At 44.8% G+C, this 12,193-nt stretch overlaps 1 protein-coding gene across 1 annotated transcript; it reads left to right on the top strand.

The window, feature by feature from the left end:
• Positions 1-3,549: 3,549 nt before the first annotated feature.
• On the top strand, positions 3,550-11,480 carry ZNF256 (zinc finger protein 256). The gene is given in 4 exon segments (XM_034639364.1): positions 3,550-5,534; positions 9,382-9,441; positions 9,444-11,023; positions 11,025-11,480. Coding segments are annotated over 4 exon segments (1,965 nt in total). The 5' UTR covers positions 3,550-5,263; the 3' UTR covers positions 11,079-11,480.
• Positions 11,481-12,193: the final 713 nt, after the last annotated feature.

The raw sequence follows: 12,193 nt of genomic DNA on the forward strand, positions 1-12,193 counted from the left end.
CATAAATAAGGAATTTACCAATATATTTAATTTATTTTAGTCCTCTTTCCTTTACATGGCTATAATCTAGCATCAACTTTATGTTGAGAAATGAGTTATTTTAGTCTTTTTAAATTTTGTTATTGCTATGATATTCTGACTCTGGTGTATTTATTTGTCTTGATTAAACCCCCACAAACCCATCATCTTGCCTTCAAAGTCCTGATAGCTCTGGTTCTTTAGGCAACTTCCGTACTTCCCAGAACCATTGCCCTTTCTCCTGCTTCTTTTCTTACCACTTTCCCCATCATACAGCATATTGCAAACATGGCAATGTTTATGATAAAAGTGTTAAGTATTCAACTGAAATAAGTTTATTTTGTTGAAGTCTACACTTTAGTGCTTTTGATATTAGTTTTAATGGAAAGGTCTTTTGTTTTAATTAGTGCTTAAAAGTAATGCAATACAGGGGCACGTGTGTGGCTTAGTTGGGTGTCTGCCTTTGGCTTGAATCATGATCCCAGGGCCCTTGGATCGAATCCTGCATCGGGCTCCCTGCTGCTCCCCCTGCTTGCACTCTCTCTCTCTGTCAAATAAATAAATAAAATCTTTTTTAAAAAAGTAATACAACACAGTATTTAGTAGACAGCTCTTGTAAATTATCCTCCATAAAATGAAATTCACTTTCAGAACTTACTGTTAGCCATTGGCCCTTCGAAGAGTTGAATGCGCTTATCCTCTTTATCTCTCAAATTTATTAAATCATTTGCTTTTTTATTACCACTAATTTCAATAGCATATTACTTTCCAGGTAAGAAAAATTTATCACTTAATAGAAAATCCTTCCCTTTTATGATGACTCATTTAATCAAAATTAAATTGTGTGAAAATTAGTAACAGGAAACTTCACTAAAATATAATGGGGAAATTTCAGCAGGGGGCGCTCTCACACCCTACCACTTGCAGTCAATTGCAGACCCAACAGGAAGAGACAGATTGGCTTGACATTGCAGTAGGTACTACTTTACTCTGCAAGCCTGAGAATGAAAGGTTTGCTTATACCTGCCCACTCCCCAACAGCTCAGCCAATGAGAAGCCACTCTAGTTTGAACTTCCAGTTTATTCCAAAAGACTCTTAGTGTATAACAGCCTTCCCAACTTACCTCTTTTCTTCTTAAAAAAAGTGTATTTATCCTTTGTTCTCCAGACTTGCCTATGGCTTTGTTGCAGCTTATTTGTCCTGGATTGCAATTCTTGTTTAGTCCCAAATAAAACCACCTTTTGCTGGAAAGATAACTGGCAGTTGTTATTTTTAAGGTTAACAGTTTGAAAACTACTTTCCATTTTTTAATTTTGAAAATTAGTGGTGTAAAATAATCAAATATATTTAAACATAAAACGTTATGGAACTATCTAAATATTATTGTATTTATCTATCTATCTATTTATTTGAAGGTGGGGAGGAGCAGAGGGAGAGGGACAGGCCAACTTAGTGCTAAGCACAGAGCCCCACACAGGGCTCTATCCAAGGGCCCTGATATCATGACCTGAGCCAAAATCAAGAGTCGGATGCTTAACCAACTGAGACACCCAGGTGCCCCTGAATAGCATTTTAAAATAATATATTTAGGTGACATGGATGGTATGAATAACATGTCTAAAAAAAAAATTCCTTACCTTTAATAAACTCAATGACAGTGCTATTTCTACATGAAAGAGCTATTTCTTCTCAGGGAGAGTCTTATGCCCAACTTAACTAGGATTTGCTGGTCTTTTTAAAGTCTTTCTTTTCTTTTCTTTCTTTTTTAAGATTTTATTTTATTTGACAGAGACACACACAGCGAGAGAGGGAACACCAGCAGAGGGAGTGAGAGAGGGAGAAGCAGGCTTCCTGTCAAGCAGGGAGCCCGATGTGGGGCTTGATGTGGGGCTTGATCCTCAATCCCAGGACCCTGGGATCATGACCTGAGCCGAAGGCAGACGCCCAACGACTGAGTCACCCAGATGCCCCCTTTTTAAGTCTTTCAATTAGATGTGTTAATTTTCTTCACAGGCTCAAAGTTTTCATGAAGAAATTGTCTCCATTGAATGGTACTCTATTACTTAGGAATATAGAATCTTTTAATGGCAAAACAAAATGATCGGCTCTAAAAACTTTCCAATTCAAGAATCCCCATATGATCCATGGTGCACCAATGACATAGCTACTGAAACTTCTCCAAGATCTTCATTTCTTTCACCATCCGAGGTACGTCTCCAGAGACATTTCTGCCACCATCTCTGTATCACTACAGAGTCATAATTAATAACTGTCTTTAAAACTTTTTAAATTGAGGTGTAATTGGGGATGCCTGGGTGCCTCAGTTGTTAAGTATCTGCCTTTGGCTCAGGTCATGATCCTGGGGTCCTGGGATTGAGTCCTGCATGCCACTCCCTTTGCTTGTACTCTCTGACAAATAAATAAAATCTTCTAAAAAAATTGAGATATAATTGACATATAACATTATATTAGTTTTAGGTGTACCGTATAATGATTCTATATTTGTATATACTGTGAAATGAGTACAATAACTCTAGTTAATATCTATCACCTTACACAGTTAACAAAAATTAATGGCTTTCTATAATTTGCATTTGACAACTGTTTTTCTGAGATAATATCAATTCCTCATGCAGAATACTCCTTGTAATCACAAAGGAAAAGATAACCGCTTTTCATTAATGAGATGAGATCATGGATTTAAGATACTCCTACATTTTGGGATTTAAAGCACCCTTTGCATGCATGCTCCACCTGTGAACACTGCAGACATTGTCCTGTATCAAAATAGTATTTCTTTAATTGTTCTCTTTTGGGGATCAATGTCAGATCTTCAAGTAAATATAAGGACATTGACTAAGAGATGTGAATGAATAAAAGCTCACCAAATTGGACACCATAGGTAATACAGTTCCATATTTGTACTCTTGCTTCAAGATAGCACCTCTTCCATCTTCCTGGTCATGCCCCTATCTGGAGTATTTTTCCTCGTCTTTGAACATACACAGTTCAGTTCCTAAAACTGGCTCTAATTCTTCAGAGCGCATGCATCTGAATTATAGTACGGTAGTTTTTATTCGTTTCCTCTACCAGTGGACACATTTTGTGACTAACTGGAAAATTTTGTGCACTTGAATCTGTAGCCTTTGGGAGCATCCCAAAAAATATGTTTAGCGTCTGAGAGCATGCTGAGCTTCATGGACTCTAAAATAACATGTCTCCAAACAGGTACCCAGTTGCAGCCAAACTCTCCAGAAATCTGAGTACGGCTCCGTAAAAAGGAGCTAAGTACCTCCGCCGTACTTGGACCTAGAGCCGCCGTTTCCCAGAGGTCCTCGCGGCGCAGCTGGGCCTTTTGGATTGGAGGTGAGGTGCGAGCGCTCCTACGCATGGCCTGTGGCTCTGTGAGAACTACGTTGTTCGGAAAGCTATGCGATGAGGGGCGGGACCCAGAAAAATCGGCGTTTTCGGCTGAGGCTTAAAACGTCAGGGCGGGACTTCCGGCGTCTTTATAGTAGTCAATCATTTTGGCTATGCTGAGTACCGTCAGTTTGGTCGGTGATCCGAAGCCCTGGGTGGGGACCGAGGTGACGGGACGGAGAGGGAGAGAGGGGAGGCGCTGTCTCCGCCGCACAGACGGGTCCGCGGCTGGCGACGCCGCCCGGGCTGCCCCGCGCCGGGGCCGGGACGTGGACCGCCGGCCCGGGCGTCCGCTCCGCCCATAGGGTCCGATGGCGGCGGCCGCGCCCAGGGACCCGGGTCAGGTAAACTCTCGTCCCCCGCTGTCCCGCCACCCAGACTCTAAGGGCCCGAGCGCGGGGCGTCTGCTCGCGTCCCTGCGGCCCAGGCCCCGGTGTCCGGGACAGGGAGGCGCCGGCGGGCGGGGACCCCGTGTGTGAGCGCCGGCGTGCTGGCTGCGAGAGCGGGCTCCGGGCTGAGGAGCAACTGGGGAGGGGCGATACTGAGCGCTGAGGTTGAGCAGCCAGCACGAAGTCACCTGCCTCTATATCAGGGCCAGGCAGGGGTACAGGGAGACCTGAGTCCGTCAAGCCCTGCCATGGACTTATTCCTCTAAAGCTATCCTTTCCATATGCCGTGGCTTCACAAGCGGTTGTGGAACCACTGGGAAGTGGACAGTGTCTCAGTGCCTCACCGCTAACCACATGTTCTCCGAATTGTGGTGCCTTGGGACTTAGTGCTATTTACTCAGTCCTTGGGTCTAGGGACCCCAAACGTAGGGTCCTAGGTCCATGCCAAGGGTTATATGGAGGTGTGCCTGTTTCTGGCAGTCACTGTAAACAGGTGTGAAAGGTTATGCCTAGAATTGATACCAGGATGTGCAAATTCTTTTTTTTTTTTTAAGATTTTATTTATTTATTTGACAGAGAGACAGCCAGCGAGAGAGGGAACACAAGCAGGGGGAGAGGAAAGTGGGAGAGGAAGAAGTAGGCTCCCAGCAGAGCAGGGAGCCCAGTGCGGGGCTCCATCCCAGGACCCTGGGATCACGCCCTGAGTGGAAGGCAGATGCTTAACGACTGAGCCACCCAGGTGCCCCAAACACCGCCTTTTTATCAAGGAGACCAGAGCAGTTCCAGTTTATCCCTTTGTAGAGGGTTTCAGTTCCCTACCAATCCATGGAGTCTGTTTCAAGCCAATCACATCTTTTCATGGGAACCAAGTTAAACTTCTTCTTGATAATACAAAGCTTACATCCCAGAGCCCCTGGTGATTCATTCTTTTCTGGAGTACAATCTCCATGTGGCCCTGTGTGGTGTAACATGTCTTCCTCTCTCATGCTGTGGGTCATTGCTTAATGAATTGCTGTCAGTGTCATCTGGCCAGTGTCAGATACCATGTGTTTGGCCATCTCCATAACTGTAGGGTGGGAATTCCACCCTCACCAGTGGGTTGAAGAGATGCTGAGTAAAACACAAATAATATGTGGAGAGTCCAGGGACATGCCTGGTCACTTGGAGTGGGCCAATGAGGTGGTGTTGGCCGTAGGCATGTGGCTGTGGGATCCAGAGATGTGAAGGATGTGCTGTCTAAAGAATGATGTGCACTGGAAGAGAGAGTATACCTGATGGTTCCATGACCTAGTTGGTATTGAGACCTTGGCCATAACAGGGTAATAAGAGCCCCTGGGTCCCCCTATGCCAGGCTCACAGCTTAGATATATATTTGTCCACCTGCCTCTTGTTGCTGGTGTCTGGATCCCATGATTAATGGGCCCATGAAGACACAATGCCACCAGTGGTGGTGTGGCATAGTTTCTCCTCTGAGTTGGGGAGCTTGGAAGGAGTGTGGGCATGGGATAGAGGTGGGGGGGAAGGGATTGGGCTCCTCAGAAGTGGACTGTTTGTGGTTCATCTGTCACCATCCCAGGAGGGCACTGTGAACTTTGAGGACGTGGCTGTGTACTTTTCCTGGGAGGAATGGGGTCTCCTTGATGAGGCTCAGAGATGCCTGTACCACGATGTGATGCTGGAGAACTTGGCACTTATAACCTCCCTGGGTAAGGCCCTCAAACCGACCGCTGTGTACCGAGATACTTTTTGTCCTTCTTCTTTCCTGAGGGACAGCTGTGTTCTTCTCACATCAGGACCGTGGGCACTGCTTCCTTAGTTTCTGGGTAGGTACTGTGGTTGGTTGGGCAGAGGTGTGTGCACTGCCCTCTTCTGTCTTTGAGCAGTGCCCGCTTCCCTTCAGACTCCCAGGGAAGGATACAGGGTCAGGAGTTTTAAAGTCATCCTAGTGACTACGGCCTTGCTTGCCTTCCCACTGGCCAGGTGACTTTGTCCAGATCCAAGGCACCTGTGTGCCCCAGGTCTACTTCCTTCCCCTAGCCAACATTTCCTCATGCCTGCCTGTGCCAGATATTGCCATTACTGACATAGTCTCTACTTATATGGATCAGAATCTGTTCTGTCAAGCCCTTCCTCTAAAGCTGTCTTTGTAATAGTTTTCTTTCCTGCAGGATATCATGTGCTGAGTTGTGCTGGGCCAAACCTGGGTGCCCCTCTGTCTTGTCTTTCCCTGAATCACCCAGGTCCCAGGTAGTTGCTTATGTTGGGGGTGGGGTAGAGAGCCCCTGGTACTTCACAGGATGGAAATGAATTGTCCTCGGTAATGCTGTTATAACATACCAACATGGTTGGGTGGTTAAATATATTTATTTCTCACACTTCTGGAGGCTGGGAAATCCAGATCAAGGCACCATCATGGTGTAGTTCTGGTGGGGGCCCTGTTCCGGGTTCATAGCTGCTGCATTCTCTCTATGTCCTTACATAGTAAAAGGGGCTAGGAAGTTCTCTGGGGTCTCATTTTTAAGGGCACTAATCTCATTCACGAGGGGTCTACCTTCATGTCCTAATCCCCTCCTAGAGGCTCCACCTCCTAATACCATCACATTGAGAGCTAGAATTTCAACAAGCATTTTGAGGGGACACAGACTTTCAGTCCATAGCATTCCACCCTGTCTCCTAAAATTCATGTCCTTCTCACATACAAATAGATTCATCCTATCCTAGCAGCTCCCAAATCTTTTTTTTTTTTTTAAGATTTTATTTCTTTATTTGACAGAGCAAGAAAGCACAAGCAATGGGGTGTGGCAGAGAGAGAGGGAGAAGCAGCCTTCGCACTGAGCGGGGAGCTGCATGCAGGGTTCAGTTCCAGGACCCTGGGATCATGACCTGAGCTGAAGGCAGACATTTAACTGACCGACCCACCCAGGTGTCCCACGCAGCCCCCGAATCTTAAATAGTTCTAGCATCAACTCTAATTCTATAAAGTCTTATCTAAATATCATCTAAATCAGGTGTGGGTGAAACTTGAGGTAATATTTATCCTGCAACAAATTCCTTTTCAGCTGTGAACACATATAACCAAATAAGTTATATGCTTCTAAAATACAGTGGTGGAACAGGAGTAGAGTAGACATTTTCATGCCAAAAGGAAGAAATGGGAGGGAAGAAAGGAGTGACAGGTACCAAGTAAGTCCAAAACACCTGGGCAAATTTCATTAAACCTTAAGCCTCAAGAATAATTCTCTTTGGTTCCATGGTGTGCCATTTGGGTCACTGAGTAGCAGTCCTACCTCCAAGGCTCTCCTAGGCAGCAGTCCTGCCTCTGGTGCTCTCCTGGATTGGGGTCTCATGACTACAGCTTTTCCCAAACTGGAATCATGAGCTGGTGACTCTTAACTGGTATTGGGTCCAGGCCCTACTCCTCTGAGTATTGGCCCCCTGTCTCTGTTGAGCACAGTACAGCTTTCAGCAGGGCCCCCATCCCTGAAGTCCTGGGACATTCCGGCCTGCCTGAACCAGAGAAGTGGACCCAACCTTTGGAATCACTCTACCCCACTGGTATGTGCTCTCTGGTCCACTGCGGGAGTGGCAGCCCTGAGGATCTGATGGCTTTGAGGTGTGGGGTGTGGGTGGGGTTTCATTCTTCACTGTCTTGAAGAATAGCCCCTGGCTTCTATTTAGGTGGTTGATAAAGTGTGTGGTTCATATTTATACTGATATTCTTATCAGTCACTTGGCCACACCCTCAGTGTTCCCATATGAACACTGCTTTTTCTTTCTTTCTTTTTTTTTTTTTCAATGTTGGATAGGCTGAGAATGTTCCAAATCTTTAAGTTCTGGTTCCTTTTTGCTTAACCATCACATCTTCAAATCATTTCTCTCTCATCGCATTTTACTATAAGCAGTCAGGGAAAACCAAGCCACTCCTTCAACACTTTGTTTAGATAATTTCCCAACTATATGTCCAGTTTAATTGCTTTTATATTTTACTTCTACAAAACACTAGAACATGAACAAAATTCATACTTTTATACCCACTGTCCATAACATGTTCTTCATTTCCTCCTGAGACTTCACCAGAATGGTCTTTACCATTTGTATTTCTACCAACATTCTGTTCACAATTACATAAGTATCATCTAAGAAGATGGAAGCTTTCTGTACAATTCACCTCTTCCTGAAGTCTCACCAGAATTGCTCTTAGCACTGCCTTCTTGACAGTATTGGCCTTTGCTTGTATACACTGCAAAGGTCTTCCAGCCTACCTATCTCCCAGTGTCCACTTTTTTAGGTATTTGTTGCAGCAGTACCCTACTTCTCCTACCAGTTTCTGTTTGACCCATTCCGATTGCTATAACAAACATAGTCTCGGTGCTTAAAACAAGAAATATGTAATTCACAAGCCTGATGGCTGGGCAGTCCTCAGTTGAGGTACTGGCAGATTCAGTGTCTGGTAAGGGCCCCTTCCTGGTTTATAAACAGCCATCTTTACCTGTGTCCTCACATGGCAGAGAATGAGAGCTCTCTGGGGTAACTGCTACAGGGACACTAATCCCATTCATGAGGACTTCACCCTCATGACCTAATCACCTGCCAAAGGCCCTCACTTCCTACTACCATCACCTTGAGGGTTAAGATTTCAACACGAGAGGGGTGCCTAGGTGGCTCAGTCGTTGAGCATCTGCCTTTGGCTCAGCCTGCATCGGGCTCCTCCGCTGGGAGCCTGCTTCTTCCTCTCCCTCTCCCCCTGCTTGTGTTCCCTCTCTCTCGCTGGCTGTCTCTCTGTCAAAAAAATAAATAAAATCTTAAAAAAAAATATTTCAACGTGAGAATTTTGCTGGGACACAAACATTGAGTCCATAGCATGAATCTAGCCACAGTAGGATGAGCTCAGTGGGAACCTGGCCCTGGGGGAGGCACAATGTCAGAGCTGTGTTCAAATCATATCAGAAACCTATTCTATTTGGTATTGGTGGTGGTAGTGACAATGGTGGCTAAATCTCATTAGTGCCTTTCCCATTCTTGACACTGCCAACTGTTATCTCTGTTGCTTGTCACTTCTCTTCCACCTCAGGGTTATTCCCCATGTTGGTGAACTCCACATCTCACCCATTATTGCTCCACCTGCTCTGCCCTCCAACATTGGCCTCCACATGTTGTGTCATGATGTGTGCACGTATTCTTAGACAGCCATTGAATACCAGCTGCTCTGTTGCAGTCATGTTTCCTTGGGCCTGAACCCACTCTTCTACATAACACACCCATGACAGCAGAAGACAAGATCTGCTGAATGTTGTTTGTAGAAGAACAAGTAGTAGACCATGCCTCTCCTTCCTGTATTGCACCCCATGGTGTATCTTTCACCTTGTGGGGCCTCCCACATCCTGTGATCTTTAGAGGGCCACTTCTGCTAAGCAGCCCATCTGCAATCTGTACTCAGCACTTTGGTCCTCAAAATAATCCCACTGATTCATTCCTGGGTTTGTCAGGTGCTTTTCTAGAGGTTTCTCCTCCTCACTAGTCAACATGTACTTTACCAGTGTTTCTTTTCTTCAGGCTGTTGGTGTGGAGTGGAGGATAAGGCTGTATCTTCTGAGCAGTGCGTTTCTGCAAGAGTATTGTCACTGCTCCCAAAGCAGGTATGTCTCCCCAGAAGGCACACTTCTGTGAGATGCGTGAACCCATCTTGAGAGACATTTTACCTTTGGTCGAACACCAGGAAACACATCCTAAGCAGAAACTGTACATGTTTGGGGCATGTGGAAAATGATTTCATGTCACTATAGACCTTCATCAGCACCATAAGCAGCAAATTGGAGAGAAACACTTCAGAAGCAACATGGGCAGAGCCTCACTTTTGGAGAACTGCAAATTCCATGTGTCAGTGAAGCCCATTACCTGTGAAGAAATTAGGAAGGACTTCCTGGCCAACCCGGGCTTTCTCCAGCAACAGGTCACTCACACCAGGGAGAAGTCAAATGGTGGAACTGAGTGTGCGGTGGTCTTCCACAGTGTAAAGTGTCATTATAACGGGGAAGACTGCAGGAAACTTCAGTCCCAACACACATTTGTTCAGCACCAGCAAGTCCTCACGAGGGAAAGATGTTACAGGTGTGGTGAATGTGGGAAATCCTTTAGCAAAAGCTGTAGCCTCCATGACCATTTGAGAGTTCACTCTAGAGAAAAGCCTTATAAGTGTGGGGAATGTGGGAAATCCTTTAGGCAAAGTTCTGGTCTCATTGAACACCAGAGAGTTCACACTGGACTAAGACCTCATGAATGTGATGAATGTAGAAAATTACTTAGCAAGAAGTACAACCTCATTATGCATGGGAAAGTTCATACTGGTGAAAAGCCCTATGACTGCAGTGAATGTGGGAAATTTTTTAGCTGTAAATCTGACCTCATTACTCACCAGAAAATTCATACTGGAACAAGGCCTTATGAGTTTAGTGAATGTGGGAAATCCTTTACCCACAGTTCCAGTCTCATTAAACACCAGAGAATTCACACTGGAGAAAGGCCTTATGAGTGTGAGAAATGGGGAGGGGGGGCCTTTAGCCAGAGCTCTCACCTCATTAAACACTGGAGAGTTCATGCTAGAGAAAGATGTTATAAGTGCAGTGAATGTGGGAAATTCTTTCTCTCTAGCTACTGTTTCTTTCAACACCAGAGAGTTCACACTTGTTTAAGACCTCACAAATGTGATGATTGTGGAAAGTGATTTACCAACCTGTACAACCTCATTAAACACCAGAGAGTTCACACTGGAGAAAGGCCATTTGAGTGTAGTGAATGTGGGAAGTCTTTTAGCTACAAATCCTACCCCATTACACACTGGAGAATTCACACTGGAGCAAGGCCTTATGATTGTGGGGAATGTGGGAAATCATTTAGCCATAGCTCCACACTCCTTCAACACCGGAGAGTTCACACTAGGGAAAAGCCTTGTGAGTGCAGTGAATGTGGGAAATCCTTTAGCCACAGCTCTAGCCTCGTTAGACACCAGAGAAGTCACACTGGAGAAAGGCCTTATGAATGTAGTGAGTGTCAGAAATCATTTAGCGACAGCTCTAGCGTCATTAAGCACCGAAGAGTTCATACTGGAGAAAGGCCTTATGAATGCAGTGAACGTAGGAAATCCTTTAACCAGAGCTCTAACCTCCTTAATCATCAGAGAGTTCACACTAGAGAAAGACCTTATGGGTGTAGTGAATGTGGGAAATCATTTACCTTCAACTCTAATCTCCTAAAACATCAGAATGTCCACAAGGAATAAAACCCTTTCCGTAATACAGGTAAGTCTGTTATAGACTGCACTGTACCCCCTCAGAATTCATGTGTTCAAGTCCTACTTCCCAGTGTAACTATTTTTAGGTGTGGCTTTTATGAAGATAACTGAGGATAAATGAGGTCATAAAGATGGCCTAATCCAGTGTGACTGGCATCCTCATAAGAAGAAAAGATACCAGAAGGTGTGCTCTCACATGCTGTGTCTCTCCATCTGTCTCCCCATGAACAGACAGACTATGTAATAAGACAGCTGTCTAAGCCAGGAAGAGTGGCCTCGGTCCAGACCAGTCCTCATGGTACCTTGGTCTTGGAGTTCTAACCTCTAGAAGTGTGAGAAAATAAATTTCTGTTGTTTAAGTCAACTAGTCTGGCATTTTGTTATGGCAGCCTGAGAGGGGACAGAGATACAAAGGAAGTATGACCACATTATATTCTGTTCTCACTGCATTGATAGATAGCCATGAATAACCCCAAGAACATATAAAAACAAGGTTAAATAATTAGAAAGTCACAAATTTTAAAATTACCTTGCTTTTTTAACAGCTTTATTGAAGTACAGTCAATTTGTGTTGTTCATGATAGTTATGTTCTAGAAAGTCACTGTGAACACTGCATTAGTGAATACAGAACCATTGCTCCTGGGGAAATCAGGAATTAGGTTCCTAAGAGCCTCTGGTCGCATTTTCATCATTCAATACATAACATTGGTTTACATGTTTTTCTGTTCAGATGCAACTCATTTACTATATATTTTTGATTGAATAACATTGAACTCATGGCCAACTGCACTGTAACTTATGCCTGGTCAATACTTAACCTAACGCATATTTTCTTTAAGGCACATTCCTTGTGCTTAGGAAAACAGACAGCACTTAAGCACTAGGCTTGGGGTGCCTGGGTGGCTCAGTCATTAAGTGTCTGCCTTCGGCTCAGGGTGTGATCCTTGGGTCCTGGAATCGAGCCCCGCATCGGGCTCCGTGCTCCGCTGGGAGCCTGCTTCTTCCTCTCCCACTCCCTACTCGTGTCCTCTCTCTCGCTGGCTGTCTCTCTCTCTGTCAAATAAATAAATAAAAAC

Source organism: Ailuropoda melanoleuca, chromosome 12 (assembly GCF_002007445.2).
Source record: "Ailuropoda melanoleuca isolate Jingjing chromosome 12, ASM200744v2, whole genome shotgun sequence".
NCBI classification, from domain to species: Eukaryota; Metazoa; Chordata; class Mammalia; order Carnivora; family Ursidae; genus Ailuropoda; species Ailuropoda melanoleuca.